The 18,589-nt window shown below is 30.4% G+C and overlaps 1 protein-coding gene and 1 long non-coding RNA gene across 7 annotated transcripts in view; one reads left to right on the top strand and one right to left on the bottom strand.

Annotated features, from left to right (window-relative positions):
• LOC105152685 (hypothetical protein) overlaps window positions 1-18,589 on the top strand; it is a 38,566-nt gene that overhangs the window by 11,556 nt on the left and 8,421 nt on the right. The window contains exons 1-3 of one of the 6 annotated variants that reach the window (XM_087414824.1): window positions 11,071-11,179; window positions 14,997-15,497; window positions 17,863-18,252. In XM_087414824.1, coding sequence (XP_087270950.1) covers window positions 15,416-15,497; window positions 17,863-18,252 — 472 coding nt within the window. In that variant the 5' untranslated portion in view covers window positions 11,071-11,179; window positions 14,997-15,415. Of the gene's footprint in view, window positions 1-11,070; window positions 11,380-14,910; window positions 15,498-17,862; window positions 18,253-18,589 lie in introns of those variants that run through there. The other 5 variants (XM_087414823.1, XM_087414822.1, XM_011067091.2 and 2 more) reach the window with 5 other exon arrangements.
• Window positions 1,147-10,983, bottom strand: LOC105152684 (uncharacterized). The gene is made up of 3 exons (XR_015547819.1): window positions 10,845-10,983; window positions 10,502-10,608; window positions 1,147-5,769 (listed from the first exon to the last, which is right to left on the bottom strand). It is a non-coding gene; the product is annotated as an uncharacterized LOC105152684 (long non-coding RNA).

The following is an 18,589-nucleotide window of genomic DNA, read 5'->3' as shown; positions in this document are numbered from 1 at the left end:
AAAATGCATTTTACATTAATATGAACGTTGTTTACTTTGAAACTGATCACAGAAATGGATTATTTACATACATTTTGACACATACAGATTGAAAATAATAAAATGTTATTTAACTTAAAGAATTGCTTCTTTGATGTCTAACAATATACTGTAATAGAAATAAAGTTATATTAGCAACTTCAGTATTCTTAGCATCATAATTCCGCAAGAGATAAAATTTAATTATTATCAATGGTATTGAAATGTATTAAGAATTGTATTGCATAATTCTTGCATATAGATATTTAAAACTATATTGCAACATTAAACAATACTTATGAACTTTGAACTTCGTTTTTATATTTGTCTTTTTTTTCTCTCAATAATTTATCTTTGAAAAGATGGAGAGTATATATATATATATACACACACACACACACACACACACACACACACACACACACACATACACAAACGATAATATTCTAAAAAATAGAAATGCAAATGAAAACTAAGACAATATTTAGGGATGACTTCTACGTTTGATTAAAAAATGAAAATATAGAATTTAATATTTTTTGATATCTATATAGTAGCTCCTGGTTTTCCATATCGTGTCATAAATTAAATATAAAGTTTTATCAGTACAATAATCCTATACGAGCAGCTACTGTGATTAGATTAAAATATATTTGATATCGAATTGTATCTTAAGGCCATCTATGGAAATTATTTCTGAAATATTCTAAACAGTATAAATATATTTTGTTACATTTTAATTTTATATTGTTACATTTAAAAAGGAATATGTAATAGCCATTATAGACAATATGTCAAAAATTAACGTATGTTAATAATTCGATAAAATGTATGCAGCTTAATTGATTTATTTATAGTAATAATTTCTTTAAATAAAGTTCAAAGAACTACTATAACTAAACAGAAGGCACTTCCAAGAAGTCAAATGAAGAATTTAAGCAAAACATATATATTATCACTAAACAAGATTTGGAAGATTGCCAGTTTATCGCTTGAATATTTAGACAGTTGAGCTTAATGAGTTAAAGCATAGTAACTACGATAATGCAAATTTACGGTCAATTGTAGAACACGATTCTCAATGAAATCGTTTCATTGCATGCAGTTTCCAATTAAAATGAAGTCTAGTGTTTCTTCAAGCATTATTTTTATTTTATTGTTTATTTCTATTTCATTCTATACATATTCACGTCGTGAAAAATTCTTCATTTACGAATCGTGGAAATTATTTTTCTTTATCAAATATGGTATATTTAAGCAGTTTGGAAGACTGTCGGTATAAAAATTAATAACGTCGTCAATAATACATATACATGATAATGGAGATTTGCTTCTCAATAATTGCATGGCACGTCTAATTAAATCAATTAAACTGACGACTGTCCTCGAGGTATTTCTATGGTCGTGTCTGCGAATAACACAAAGTTTAAAGCGACATAGCGTATAATTTTGGGCAATCTATCATTTCCGAAACTTGTCACTTCCGAGACAGTTGATGTCATCATCTCATCTTGCAACCATAAATACATCGAGCATCATTAATTGCGAGCTGTCAAATAAAAATTTCAGCTATCAACTATTCATGTGTTACATGAACATAATATATATTATATAACAGAATTTTATAGAATTTTTTTCTATTTCTGTAACAGAATTCTATTTTGTAATAGAGTTTTCCACACGGAATAAATGATATTAACAGTATAATCGACAGCAGTTTAATTGAAAATAATCTTGTTAAATCAATAATGGAATTAATGCAACAAATACGCCATGCTGTTTTAATAAAATATTATTTGTTTCATTAATATTGTCATTGAATTAAACAGATTATTTTCAATTAGACTACTATTGGCTAATGCTTTTAATACATTTCTCGTGTATACATTTTTAGATCTGTCGTTTATGTCACAATCAAATTTGTTGCGTTTTTATTTTTGCCTATATTGGAAAAAAGAATAGTATCATTAATGGAATTCTGGTTGAAATGGACAAATCCGAATTTTCTGTTTAAGTCTATTTTTAATTGAGAGAGAGAGAGAGAGAGAGAGAGAGAGAGAGAGAGAGAGAGAGAGAGAGAGAAATAATCAGGATCTTCTGGTTCATTTTTACTAGAAATTTTTTTCAGTATTTCGCCTCGAGTTTTTATATAACTTCGTGTATTTCTGAATAATATCCAGTAAATTCTAAATTTATCTCATTGTTGACGTTACTTGTTAAAAACAATAACGACTTGAAATAGCATCGCATTTTTTTTTTTTCGTAAAAGTTCACGTTGTAAAGATAAGATAAATGTCTTCACAAGCCGCATTGCGAGTTCCTAGGGTCGAGAGAGGGAAACTCCCGTTCAACTCGATACCGGAGCAAATCAATAGTTAGGCGTCGCGTCTCTCGATCGTCGTCGAGCTGCATATAGGAAATGGAATGCCCCGCCGAGCATGTCGGCTGAATGAAATACAAAACAAAATCTCGGACAAAGCAATCATTTCTATCTCTCGTCTCTCGAGAATCGTCGTGGTTTTTATTTTCCAGATGGAATTTCTGACTTTGAGTAAGAGTTTGTAATAAATTGCTTTCACAAGCTTAGCTTGACATATATTTTATTCAAGCACACCTGATGGAATCCTCTTATGGGTACCGATAAATAAAGTCGTATTTCCAATTACATATATTTTCTTATTAATATTTTATTTTAAAACTTTTCTCTATAGCATTTAATGACTTCCTCTGTTAAAGATCTGCGAAAAATGTTTTTTTAAAGCTCTTTAATCATATTGAAAAGCCAAACGATATGATCGTATAATATATTTGAACGGATAGCAGGGTTAACAGCCTTTTTCTTGCAAAAGCGTTGACATTTTACAGTAGGTATCTATATCGTTTATAGAAACGAAAGTACTGTAATAAATTCGCAATATAAATGTCAATATATGAATAATATCGAAAAAAAAATGAAGTACTCCAGTATTATCGTTAACCTCTTTTTTTACGCATCAAGTATATCCGCACTTTTTATTTGACATTTGACAGACACTTTTTGACACGTGCTCTTGTTGATTATTGATTAATACAAAAAAAGCCTATGATGAATATGTACTGAATTTATAAAATTATGAATTATGTATAAAAGATCAAAAATATTCTCAGTTCTGACTACTTTGTGAGAATATCGGTTTTTTGAAAACTTTGAGAAACACTATTTTTTATTCAGGTAAAATCCATGCGTAATAAATAATCTTGAGAGTCTCTTTTTCCTCTCTCTTCTCTCTCTCTCTCTCTCTCTCTCTCTCTCTCTCTCTCTCTCTCTGTCGTGTGAGAATCGATCGCATCTTAAATTTCTTATATACATCGGCGGACATCGCGGTAGTGCAAGCTGCTATATAGTACCATAAGTGATCGACTCTTACTACTGCGATACATGCACGCCACATTTCTCCGAGCGTCAGAGTTCGTCGAGAAAGTGGCATTATCTTCTAGTATCGTTTGCAATGCAAATAGTATTTCTATATATTCAAATGCAAACTCTCTTTCCCGTTCGCGGATAATCTCCTTGACAATTGTGCATTCATATAATATTGATTGATGATAAATGTTGATAAAATGATAAATGTTGATCAAAACTTTTAGATATGCAATAATGAGAATGTTTAAATTATGAAATAGATAATTACACGGAAAGAACGACTTTGCTAAAATATTATATCTTAAAAATTTAGCTAGAGAAATAGATTCTGAATAACTTCTTTACTGGAAATGTACAAACAAAAATTTGAAAAGTGCATACATGTGCAAATGAGCATGCAATCGAATAAGCTAAACTTAATTTTTTTTAATGTTGGGAGGCTAATTTTCTAACGGTTAATAACAGCTGGTTTGTTACTTTATATTAAATATATAAATCACAAGAATGCTGTACATAACAATATACGCGATGCATTTTATAAAAATCAAAGAATTTTTATATAATTGTATAATTATATAATTGTATAATTATATAATTTGTGCTGCCATTTTTATTGTTATTAATAGAATTATGTTCAGAAATAAAATCAATCATAAATATATCTATCATAATATAAATTAATCATATAAATATCAAACTAATCATAATATAAATATATCTAATCATAAATATATAATTTATTTGTTTTTTTTTCTTTTGTAAAACTTTTATTGAGAAGATATAAATGAATTTAATCAATTTCAATAATTGGCCAAAAAATCTCTAAAAATTTTAATGAAACGCTTGGTTATCTGAAAATATTTCAAAACGAATATAATTACCGTATCTTTTCCATTATTATTGAGCAAATTTTTTGACCTTGTGCTTAAGTAATTAGAATTGATGTCTAGACGAAATTGTGTTCATCAGGATCGATAGTTCTAGTATACGATGTGAACTTTCGGACGTAACCGAAGTTCACGTTGCAGACGCAGCGAGAAGCTAAGTATAACATTAACAAAGTAGAAAAACGAAATAGAATATGCATGCATGCATGCATGCATGCATGCACGCATGCAAGCACGCACTTATGTCTGTGAACAGAAGTTTCGTCACACGATCATTACGTAAGTTCTTACAGCATTTTCCACCGAACGTCGAACCTACGAAAAATAGTCTATTTTAGAAGGCGATGTTATAACATGAATTATGAAATGCAATGGAATTAAGGAAATACGAAGATAAACCGATTTATTTGTCTTATAATTTAGACTTAGATAAATCGGAAAAACCGGAAGAATAATGATCGAGAAAGATTAACGAGATATTATGTGTAGAGATATCGACGGCATTGTATTGTTAGAAAAAAAGAGTCGTATTTTTCTTTGTTAATCGAATTACTTTTTGTTAATTAAAAACTTAATCTTTTAAATTTTTCTTTCTTACTTCAAAAGCAAGACACAACTAAAAAAACGCGTTTAAATTATTGCCATATAAACGAATTAAGCGAACATTACCTTATCAATTATTAAAATGAACTGACTTAACTTCACCAAAATTGTTAAAACTATTACAATTTAAAAAGAAAAAAAAGTTTTTAAAAAGGCTTTAAAAAGTTCTTAAAATCATCACAACTAAAAAAGAGTGGTTTTTTTAAGGGTTGTAAAATGAAATTTGATTATATTAGAAATTCTTTTCGCTATAAAAGGAAAAGATGATTCATGATCATCAAAGTATTCATTTAGAATAGTATATAAAAATACTGTTAAATATTTAATTGAAAAGTTTACTTTTTATTTGTTTATTAGTGTAATAACTATGTAATTAAAAATAAATATGCTTTTGGTGTGACATTGATATAATAATTGCTTCGATGTGACATTGATACAAGATTAATGGAAATCAATGTAAGAACTGAAGCGAAACCTAGTGGAAATAATTAATATAAAGGTCGTAGAAATGTTAGAAACAATTACCTTTCGCTAATGAGAGGAATGCATCGGTCGATCTGCTGATCACGTTTCATCCGCTTTATCACACTCTAAAACCAATCGTCCTTTCGATCATTTCGCTCCAATTAAACTATAATACAATTAGAGATGTTAAATTGAATGATTAATGCAAGGAACATAAGAGAATATTTTGCACTTACGTAATTAAATTTAATCTGCAAATGTTATTTGCTTACCCTATACAAGAAGTGACCAAAATTACATAAAATAAAAAGATAAGATTAGAAATACGTTATTACATAAAGTTTTCTGTCTTCCGCTTACGTCGGTGTATTATTTCGTGCAGGTGCATAGAATCTGCAACAATAATAAATATTACATATAGCACGAAGGGAAAAAAAAAGAGTCTTTCTCCCCCCCCCCCTCTCTCTCCCCCTTTTATGCGTACACATCATATCGTATTGTAGCACAAGAGTGATGTTTCCATACGCTGCACGTGTTTAAGATCGTAGACCTTCCTGACGAATTATGTTACGACAAATTACGTAACGACCTCGCCGCGGTTACTATAATAAAATGCAGCTTTGGGTGCAACTCATGTCGCGCGCGTGTGCGTCTGCATGTGATTGTGTACACGTCGCGAATACGCACGCATCGAGGTACCTAGAAGTGCGTGGAATGGAGAACCGCGAGTTCGGGTTATGAATAGCACGTGAGTGACCACGAGGTTCTCGTCACATGCTCGCGGACGAGTTTTCCGGAGCCGTTGTCACGAGCGGCGACGTCCGCATTTTGAGTCGGCAACAGCATTTTCAACACGATCTTACACAACCGACCGAGTCTTTCGAGTCTGAGGTATCACACGTGATTCTGTCGAGACAGCACACAGTATATCAATTTCTCATGCCTATTCATTCTACATGTCCAAGAAATTAATCTTCATTTAAAGTTAAGCTATATTGAAAGAAATGGATATCAATCAGAGATTATTCACATGTAATTAATAAATTAATAATAACGCCTGAATATATATTATAATTCTTATCACTGAAAACATTATTCGTCTTCTAATTTTTTATTAAAAAAAAATGTTCTCTAAGTTAGTTATAAAATCTTTTACAAAATTTATCGCGTGTTTGCAACTTTATATTGGCAAAAATATTCGTTGCTCGTTAAATAGGTGCGAAAGACGTGCAGCGCCTGGAAATGTTAATAATAGATCTTTCCCAGTACAGTCTTAGAATCTGTCATAAAATTTGCAGTAAGCCGCTTTGCGACGCTCTGTCTCGACCCCCGCAACAGCCAAGACTGTTCATTGCCGGATTCGCGAAACTGCCGAAGGCACAGCGCGTCTAGGATTGTTAATAATAGATTCACACTAAGAGAATAGTGCGTGTCACGTTATTTGCGCGCGCGGTGTTCCGCAGAACACATTTGGATTTTACGTGCTATTTTTATCTATCGATACTGTCCGCCACATTTACGGTCTCCGTTCGTCACACCATCGCCTGTTTTGCTCCAGAATAGTTATTTTACGGTCTTTTAAGCGTCAAACTACGCAGTTATATCGGCAATTAACATTCCTCATACTGGCAAGCGTTTTATTTTAGCCGCTCTTTTTTCCGTAGATTTTCGCCTTGTAGTACCTTGAAAGGTCAAAGAACTTTTTGGACCATTTGCCAATTCGAGTATTGCTAATACAATACAACTCTTTCTGACACAATGTTGTGAAAATTACAGAAGGAAAGTTGAGAGATGCATCAGGTGATATAAAGATGAATCAGGTGATCAGAAAGGTTTCCTGTTCGCAATTCATTTGAAATAAAAATGAATCTCTCTTCTTTTACATGAAATTTTTGAAGGAATTATGTCTTAACCGTGTACACTGAGAAAAAAATGGTTGCAATTATCATAATTAAAAGTTTAATTATAATTTATATATATATATATATATATATATATATATATAAAATTTTCAATTTCAAACATGTATTTTTTTATAGAACTGTAAATGTAACTATTATTATTGGATAACAGTAATGACTGTAAAAATGGAGCTCCTAATTAATCGTAATTATTTTATCATATAATTATTTTATCATGTAATTATTTTATTGCGTATTTATACAGATAGATGCACTTTTTTCTTTCAGTGTAGTAATTTCGAATTGTATTTGCTAACATAATAAAAAAACTTGTTTAATTTTTATTAATTTGATGACTTTTATCTATACATACTAATTGATCTAATTAAACGGTTGAAATTTTCGATAAGTCATGTTTCTATTTGGCTGTTTCTATTTGGCTGTTTCTATATTGATTTTTTTTATTCACAACAACAATTGATCAGTCAAGATGTTTCCGGTAACACGGTACTTTTAAATTGGATCGATATCCTCAACCATTAACGGAAAATCTATACGAGATTAATTGGCAGTGCACTTTTGCGCAATACGAAACAATTGGCAAACAGAGCGTTCGCTTCGTACGATTCATTGAGCATATTTGACACAGACCTTCTGATACATTACACTCTGGCGTATTCTCGCGGTATTTTTTGAACTATATATATTATGCCGTACTGTTTTCGAGCATGAGCTAACAATAAATTGGCGTGCGTATAAATTCCAATAAGGTGTTTGCGTCCCAAGAGTTACATAATACTTTCATTGTCACGCATATTGATCGATAGCATAGTATGGTTGAAGTAATGCAACATATTCGTATAGTTAGCGTGTACCATATCATACCAGTTTATGAACTTGACACTTAATCTGGTACTCATTTATCAGAGATATACGTGCTATCTGTGCATATCACAGTGTACACAACTTAAAGGAAAGTATTTCTTGACCAGTCTTTGCAAAACAGATTGAACATCAGTTTGAAAAGGTTTTCGATCAAATCTATCTTTGAAAACTTATTCGCGTTTTTTAAACATTTATATCAAAATGGAAATAGATAAAAATAGATAAATCGATACTATTTATTTTTTTCTTTATACATATAATTATTAATGAACTTGGATTCTGAGATATTCAATTAATCTAAATATAAATTTTAAATGTTGTTTTAACTTTAAAATACAACACGTTTGATTGATAATGCAACATTCTAAGTTATTCACGTAATGTATCTTACATAATATTGTTTGAAGGACAAGTGTACTGTAGTTTCTAACAAAACTGATTTCTCAGTGTTAATATTTTTGTCAAGCACAGACGTTCAAAAAAGTTATATTAGAATATAACCATTCTTAGCTTTATGATTATCATAAAAAAATTAGATTTGTCAAATAATTTCTTATGCTTATATCATTTGAAGATTTTATTATATGAGTTTATATTTTATGAGTTTTTTATTTTATGAGTGTTATTAATTTCAAAATTCAATTAATCGCTTACGTTCCGATATTGGATTTTTTTAAATACATATTAATATTGAACATAGACAGTATCGGATTTGAACTCCTTGAAATAAATTGTAATATCTGTATAATATAAACTAGATGATAAATTAGATCTTTTTAATATAGTATGTAATTCTTGAAGGTACACATAAATTGTTTATTCCAAGTTGAAAAATACGATAGTTTGAAAAAATCTTAGCATATCGTTTCTTTTTAGACGTTTTTTGTAAGGTGCTTTTACCTTTTTTTTAATTCTAATTATAAATATTAGCATTTATTTAGTAATATTTAACACTTTAGACATTTAATATTTTTAATTAAAATTTTAATTAACGAGAAGGAAAATAAATTGATGTTTATAATAGACGTAAGACTTTTCTCATGTTAATTCCCTTAAGAGGTATAGAGGGTTAATGGCCTTTTGCGCCAGAGACATATCACATTTCTCTAACTAATCATTTATATATCTTCTAAAAAAGCGAACAAAAAAACCATACCAAGAATTTGAAACTTTCAATGTGTTTAATAGATATTACCAAAGGTTGTCACAATATATTTTTTGTGATTTACCACATGTACAGGGATTAAAGATCAAGTTACAAAGCCTTACGAAAAAAACATCCTAGGTCTATTTTATATCTCAAAACTGTACACTATTATTGACACTGTTATTGACACTGTTGTTTATGTATTATTATGTATTTATTTTATAATGCTTTTTTATTTTATTTAGTTCCATAAATACTAATTTCATTTTATGCAAATATATATTATATGTTCAGTAATAATAAATTCACAATTTATTAATGACTAGATTTTCTGCGATCGCGACAATTCGTTTTTTCACAAAAAATGATGTGTGAAGTTAGAATCTCATTTCGTGGAAAATCATTAATTATTCAAACATTTTTTTGAATTATTCTAGACATCTATTATGAAACAAGCCGGAATGAATTCCGATCGGAATTATTCCGAATACTAGTTGAATATTTATTAATATAAACATATTAATAAATTAATAAACACTTATTAATATAAACATATATTTATTTAGTCTTATAACAAGAATTATTAATTTGATTTAACTATCATTTTTTTATTTATTAAATATTTATTTATCGTAAGTAAATGTTAAGTTAGTCCTATTTAAACAAATATTCATTAAAATTTAGTACATTTTTTCTCAGCAATGTCTTAAGATGTTAACATTTAGTGATTATTTATATGACATGTTAAGATGACTATACTAAGACAAAAAACCAATCGAATAGCATACTTAGACAATAATTAATTGTACATGTGTTTTATGTTAGCAAAAAAAATAATAAATGATGTAATGATAATTTTTAATTGTAAATCGCAAAGTCCAAGACAAAGTCCCAATCAGTTCGAAGAACTCGCTTCGCACCTTGAGATGTGTTAACTAGTTAAATCATCAGGTCACTCGTTATTTCTGTTCAAGATTGTACAGTTTCTTGACAGTAACAGATCCAGTTGGAAAGTAAATCGGTAAAGATTAAATTAAATATGCGGAGGGAGAGCATTGGCTCTATGTTTTTGACAATGTGTCTAAGCTGTTCTATAACAGTCCAACGTTCCAAATCATTATGCTTCGACTATTCATGAAGCATCGTCTTAGGCGTCAACCTGCCACGAGGACGGCGAGCAAAGTGCGTTTACCGTTTCGTCATCCTTGAAGCTTCTCGTCGTATAACGACAGACGTGCGGCTTTCGTCAAATCATAAATCAACGCTCATTTTCTTCTATGCCTGATTCCTCTGTTCTGACTGAAATTATGAAAATTCGTAAATAAAGTAGATATACAGGGCGTTTCGAAAATATCCACATCTCTTGATTCATTCATTTTTAATTAGAAATTTTTCTCAATGTAGTAAAATGTTAAGTTTCTTTAATTTTATTTATTAAAATTTATAACAGTAAAGAAAATGTATCTATATACATTTTATAGAAATATTTCTTATATTTTTCTTTATTTCTTAGACATCTTATATCTTCTACATACTTGCATATTGTAGCCAAGATATAATATTCCAACATGATACCCGAGCATATTCGAGTAAGGAAAGTAGTTAAAAGGTTGAAGAGATCGAAACCGCTTTTAAAATAGCCGAGGAACAGGAAAGGCGAGCTCGCGAACCTTTCTTCGCGAGTACCTTGTAGGCGACGGGGAAACGTCTGCTGGCACAAAATCGTTCGCGTTGCACAGTCGCAGACGACTGCGGAAAATCGAAGCGGACGAGCATCGTGACGCAGTGCACGCCGCGCTAGTGCAGTGCCGCCGGGACGACCTTAGAGGATTTCGCGGCTTCTCGTCCTGATGGAAATAGTGCGCGACCGGTATGCATTACTCGTGCGTGCCCACAGACAGCAAGAAAAATCCCAAATTCGATTCTTGTTTGGCGACGACGTCACAAAAGGAAGCAACGTCTTCGAAACGGGCGCGACGGTCTGTCGTCCGTCCGTGAAAACTCCATTTTTGGCTTTAATGAGATCTTGCGTTGACCGAAAATATCTAAAATTGATCCTCAAAAACACGGGTGCGGCGATCTCTGTATTGTCTTTCAGGGTGTTTATTGTTTGGAAAAAACCTGGAAAATTTACAATTTTCAAGGGATCTCTTCTTTATCTCTGAAAATCAAAGATATCATTTTTATGAAATTTTATCAGTACTAAAAGAATTTTTTGGAATTTTACTTATTTTGTTTCTTCTTTTGGAAATGTTCTTTTTTAATTATTTTTTCTTGATAATGCAAAGTGTTAATAATCAGTTAGCAATAAGTATGGCATACATATTTATGTATATTTACGTTCTTGCGTGTCCTTGCGAATTTTTATAAAAAAAATTAAGTTTGTAGAAGGCAATATTCATCAAAAGAGAATAGATCATTGATACTATATTGTAGTGAATCTTTCCTATAAATTTCATGGCTCCAATTGTAAAAAATGATAGATATAATCGGGAATTCCTGTCTTTTAATTTATAATACACAGTAGTTTGTTTGCGTTACTTACATATTAATCTATTTCAAAGTTGCAATAATAAAATTTTTTTAATTTTACTTGGAACTTTGAATAAAAGTACCTAAAAAATTTGGAAACTTTCAGGGACTAGGGAATTTTTTTGTAAGAGTTCTGTAAACATTCTGGATTTATTTTTAATAGAAAGTTGTCCTTGATGAAAAATCGATAAACAAAAAGTTTCGATGATTTATCATGAAGTAGAAAATTGTTCGCGAAGAAACTTTATCTTGAGGCACGAAGTTTTTCCCGAAGAAAAGAATTCTATTGCTCATCGCCATGTCACTTTCATACGATTATGTAATGTCTTTTTGCCTGGTTCTTTATGATACTTTCTGTTTAAATTTCCGAATATATTACATTTGAATGAAGAAATATTCTTTTATGTGATAAGAAAAAAATGTATAAAGAAGTCAGGATATACTCTAATAAAACTTTTAAAGAAATGTACTTCAAAGAGTATTTTATCTCTACTAGATAAGATCCAAACTTTCTAGGTAAATTAAAACATTTCTGATTAATATAAAAGATGGTTTCGAAATTAATTGTGAAGTACCTGTAGTTGATTAATATTAATAATTAGGAATAAGCAACAATCTAAATTTAGAATAGAAAACACATAAATAATTTTTTACTCCATTTCAAGGTTCTGTATATTAATTTTCAATTTGAAATTCGATTCACATAAAAATATACAATTACAATCGACAATTATAATTTGCTAGTCATAAAACGTATTTTCTCATCAATTCTTTTCTTAAAAATTTTTTATAACGCATAAATCACGTGAATATAAAACGGTGAATTTTTTGAAAATTACAAGTGCGAGCAATATTATACAACATTGTAAGGCATGTTTGGGCAACAAAACACGGTTCAAGGAAAAATTATTTTCGACACCAAGGACGATTTTTCGTAATGTATGATCCGCATAATACATGACGAACGTACAATGCTGAGAATTGAGTATGTTTTTTTACAAGATGCAAATGCAATGAACACGGATCTACTTATTAATATCTCAGTATATCTATATTGTATAAAAATTGGAATTTGAGAGATAATATCTGAGTATGAAGGATATGCATTCGATGTACACCGCGAGTACTAGTCCGCTTGCACGATCAATGAAATGTACCATCTAGATATTAATACACTTGCACGATATCTAGATGTTTTAACGCACGGTTCGCTTGAAATGTAAACCAAGACGGAATCTGGAACGAGAATGCGATATGTCGTATGTTATGTACATGTGTTGGGACGACGCTCGGCATTACGTTTCAAAAATAATTCGTCTCGCAGGCTGAATGATTTGTAGATAAATTGCTTCTTTTCGCTCTTTTTTTTTTCCAATTTTTCTGTGTATTATTAAAGATATTTATAATAGATATTTCAACATAACAAAAAAATTGTGAAAAAATTCGGATTATTCTAGATCATATTTAAAAGTAATACAAAAAAATTGACGCCAATTTACCATTTGTATTGAAGTTATTTCAATAAGTAGTATTTTTTTTATCTGTGCTCTAATAGAAATGTATGGAAATGTATATCTATGTATTATAAAATATTGACACAGGTTTTAATTTTTTAATGTAAATATTTCAAGTATGATTTTTTTATGTCAAGTTACATTGCGATGTGAAAATTATATAGTTGTTTTATAAATAAATTTATTATAAATTTATTTATTTATTAAATATATTATTTATTTTTAGTTTCCTAAATCTTTAATTAAAGAATAATAAAAAATTTAAAATTTTTTTTATAAATATTTTAAAGTCGGTATTTAAAATGACTTATGCAAAATTTGCGATTCACCGAAAGGCTATATTAATGGGAAGAGATTGCGTTAATGAAAACAAATAAAATAAGAATTGAGAGAAGCTAAGATCTTTGAAAAATCCGATATAATATGATATGATATAATAATTATAAAAATAATGATAATTGGATAAAATGGCATGAATCGCAAAATATTTTTAGCTGCAATATATGCCTGCCTTCCTGAGATACTAATTTCCTTTCAGTATCACACATTATCAGCACAAATTAGCACTTCATTTAGTGATTATACTATAATTGCTCTCAGTGAACATTCGCGTTCCAAATTAGAAAAATGTGTTGCTTAGTCTTATTAGAAAATCGTCTCAGAAAAGTAACTGGCAGGTTTAATAGTGCAACAATTATTTGCCTTCTGACTTTCACAATGTAAACGTTAAAGTGAGAATTCATTGATATACTTGATATTCTTTATCGACAATGACTTGAATCCCGTTTCATATTCCACAATAAAGTTACACAAATATGAAATTGCCATTGAATAAAGTATACTTTTTCAATCTTTTACTGTTATCTAAAAGCTGTGAATTAATGAAAATTACCACTGTTAACTTTCAACACGTTTCTTCTTTAGAAGAAACTCTCTCAGTTTCTTTTTTAAAAGATTCAAGATTTAATAATTTTATTTAAAGCGATACTTAATATAGAAGTAACAAATCGTCTGCCTGGATGTAATGAAATTTTCATTCTCAATTTTACCGAAATGAAATATTTAAATAATATTGGAAGTTCAAATCTTGAGTAAGGCGATATTTTTGGCAAAAAATCTTTTGTAGTGTTTTAAGATGTTTATTAGCATCATTATTAATTTGATGGTCAATATATCTAATGTTATTTCCAGCTTTAATTTGATTGCGTTTCGACAAATCAAATCGACATGCTTATAACTGAAAAAAATTGTAAATATTAGGTGTTGGAATTAATTCGTAGCGCTTTACAAGTGATGGGAAGTACTTTCATTAATGTATTTTTTAATGCTCATGTGAAATAAATAACATTCTTTCATTTAAAAACGCTACGAATTAATTCCAACACCTAATATATATGAGTATTATTAAGGACCAAAATTCGCTTCTCGAAAATGGAATTCTTTCTGTTATTTGAAATATAATATCTTAATCTATTATCTTGATTTATTTATTTTGCCATTACATTTTAACGTTTTTTTTTTACATTTATTTGTATATTTCGATTAATGTCTATAGGAATTAATCTATAATACCGATTCAGTTCGTAAAGAATTGATCGATTGAAAATGAAGGAATCAGGACGATTTTTCATTCGTACTCAGATGAAGACATCAGTCGCCAATAGCTCGGTAGCCTCCCTGGTAGCCCGTTTTCTATTCTAATTTCGATGCTATTCTGGTACCAGTGGAGGCAGCCAATGGGCAACTCGTCCTCCCGGCTACCGTACGCGCAAATACATCCCTCGCGGGCTCTTCGCTCTTCGTCTCGTCCGGTGTGTCTCGCACCCCCTTCCCCGTACCGATTGCAGTCGTTCTCGAGGCATCGTGTGCGATGCATATTACTTGTTACTGCCATCCCTTTATCAGTGACCGCGGTGAATGTCCCTCGTGAATCGATCTCTCGATTTACGTCAAGCACCAAACGTTCAAAACGAATCGATCGGTCGGAACATCTTCGAGGAGCGGTTTTGCTCGTCGATCAATCAGGAAAATCCTAAAGGGAAGATAACATCAAGGGTGCGATGCAGTGGCGTCGGCAGAAGAAGGTCACCCACGTGATCGGATCCTCGAATCATGTACTGCTTTTAGCGAGGTACCAAGATGGTACGGAAACATCATTTCAATATAATTGCACGTGACGATCGTAATTTGTTGTGTAAAATATTGAATCGATATACACAAGGTGTTTTTAAATAAGTATGAAAAAGGACAAATCATATCGAAAAAGACTTCAGTGAAATTGGCTGAAATTGTGATAAATTATTTTTTTCTGGTCTGAATTTGATTAAAGTCATTTTTTTCATATGATTTGTGCGGGGTCCTTTTAGGAGATAATTCTTTGTTAAAAATTAAAATCTTTCCTTGAAAAATTACACTCCTTCAAAGGAAGAAGTAAAAATTAATTTTTTTTTTAAATTTTAAACAAAAGTTAGGAAAATAAAATTTAGCAGACATTTTTCACTAGTAAAAAGGATATTTGGGGGATATTTATTAATATTAAAAAGAAAAAATAAAAATTTAATTTTTATCTCCACCTTGAAGGAGCATAACTTCTTAGGAAAGGATAGATATAGAAGTACATATTATGAAAAACCTTCTTAATTTTTAAAAAATTATTTCCTAAAATTTTTTGCATTTATTTAGAAACACCTTGTATAAAAAGCGTCGAGATTTAAGCAGAGAATGTAGAGAAAGGTGAAAGAAAACTATGTGAAATTTCTCTTATCGTAGTTTGTATATAAATTAAATAATTCATTCGCTTCATTCATATCATCAGTTAAATAATTAAATAATTAAATACACTTTCTGAAGTACAATCTCGAAGCTATAAAATGTGAAATTCGTTACAATTTCGAGATTTTTAATTTTTTAATTTATCCATTTTTATTATGATTGTACTTTTAATGATGTCTATAATTCTATTATTATAATACTATACATATTAAACTATTGTGTTCGTACATATAAAATTTTGAATGAGGCAAACATAAAGCGCATCAATTTATGTACATATTTTGCATGAATTAGTGTTTCTTTTTTTTTCTGAATGTAGCGCTCTTATACAATACTGCTGTTTAACGATCAATTTCACAAACACTTCCTGTGTGATACAATCAATTTCATATTGTATTTAGAAGGATATATGTAGTTTCGTGCGTTAAATATAACGTGCGAAGTGATTATTTCAGAGACGTCACGGAAATATCTTACATTTTCTCTTGTTATTAAACGCGACTGACAACCTACAATTACGAATTCACTTGCTTACTTTTTACAATTTAAATTATGTATTATGCGAATGAAGCGTCGATTTCCTAGATATTGAATTTGATGTTTATAATGTTAAATATAGTGAATGAAAATCTGAATATACATTTTTGCGGAAAGAACGATTTTGCGGAAAGAACTGAAGTATTTAAGTATTTACTGAAATATCTCATTAAAACATAACTATTCAGTAAACAAATAAAAGAATGTTTTTAGCCAATAATATATAATAGTGGTAAAATACAATGTGTAATAACAAGTCGAAAAGTAACAGTTTTAAAACACAGTTGTAAAAAATGTACAATACAGTAGCCACAGAATAAAATTAAACTTGCTAAGCATGACAAATAGATTTTAGTATATTGCGATGTCAGAATTTAAATTTGAATTTAAATTCTGATATGGCAATGTGCTGACTACCATGTTGTACATTTTTTAGAAGATTTCTCAGTCATTCAGTACTATCCAGCCATATTCTTGTTCTTTAATGAAAGAAAGTTGAGTACCTCTCAAGAAATGTGATCGAAGCATTTGATTTGGGTCTTCAGCATTTATTTGTATTAACGTTTGCTGATGATAGCTAAAAGATTAGTCAAAATGTACGTCATTGTATTGTAATTTAATGTAAAGATTTAAATACGATAAAGTTCGTATGTTCATATATATATATATATATATATGTGTGTGTGTGTGTGTGTGTGTGTGTGTGTGTGTGTGTGTGTGTGTGTGTGTGTGTGTGTGTGTGTGTGTGTGTGTGTGTGTGTGTGTGTGTGTGTGTGTGTGTGTGTGTGTGTATACAATTGTGTTTGCAACGCTAATTCTCATTAGTTCTTTTCATTTCATTGAGAAACTTATTTCAGAAATTTTGTTTATCATGATTAACCTTTTTAAATACTTTAACAAATATATTCTTTATGAGTACCTATATGTATAATTGGACACGACATTATAGTTGTAAAAAATGTTTATAGAAAAATATCTACAAAATCGATTTGTTTTATTTAGATATCTTTAAAATAAAAAATCTTCCTGGTATTTGGAATCATTAAAAACATTGCAACATGAATGTTCTTCTCTTTTTGCGGAAGTATATTTATTATTTACCGTAAAATTTTTATTTCATTAACTTGATATTAATTGAAGAGAACAGCATGCACTTTGTGAATCTGAGTGCTAATCACAGTCGCTCTCGGTTCAACAGCTCCACCCGGTGAAGAGGATGAGGAGGAAGGTTTGCGAAAAGATTACGTGAAGAGTCAGGAGAAGGAGACGAATGCGCACACACATTTCGATCGGAATGGACAACAAGGTGGCTACAAGCCGCGTCGAGCTGGTACCAGCATCAGCGGCGGAAGTACGAGCGGCTACGCCAGCAGCGGCTCAAGATCGCACAGAGACGAGAGCGCGGGTTCACCTTCGCAGCCTAAGATCATCTTCAACGAGGAGGAGTACACGAGAATTACGACACCGCGACAAGATGTTCTCTTTAAAAAGGGTTACCTGTCGCGCAAGAAGCCTTGGACTGGAAACGCGAGTACCAGCGCTACGCCGTCGACTACGGAGAGTCAATCGGCATCACATTCCACCGCAGGTAGTTATCGTATAGGATAAACATATTACTGAATGCTAAATGCCACTGGTGAGTGGTGCTAAAATGCCAGCAAACTACAGCCTTGGTCATAAATATAGTGTATAATACAGAGCAATCTCAATTAACGTTCTATGTGTTTAACAAAAAATAAATTAAAACCAGTTTTGTTGAAAAATCATATTTATTTTTATAATAATTTTAATTTTTTTTTTTTATTAGTCCTTTTCCTTTTATTATCTCTTTTCCAAGAAAATATAGTAAATTGAGATGTGCTTAATACTTATGGTCAAGATAACTTATTTTTTTTTTGTCATTGAGTCAGCAAAATATAAAATAT

The sequence above is a fragment of the Acromyrmex echinatior genome, chromosome 16, assembly GCF_024713525.1.
Source record: "Acromyrmex echinatior isolate Ae372 chromosome 16, ASM2471352v2, whole genome shotgun sequence".
Classification (NCBI taxonomy): Eukaryota; Metazoa; Arthropoda; class Insecta; order Hymenoptera; family Formicidae; genus Acromyrmex; species Acromyrmex echinatior.
The sequence above is the reverse complement of the archived record's forward strand: the minus strand, read 5'-3'. Positions and strand labels throughout refer to the sequence as shown.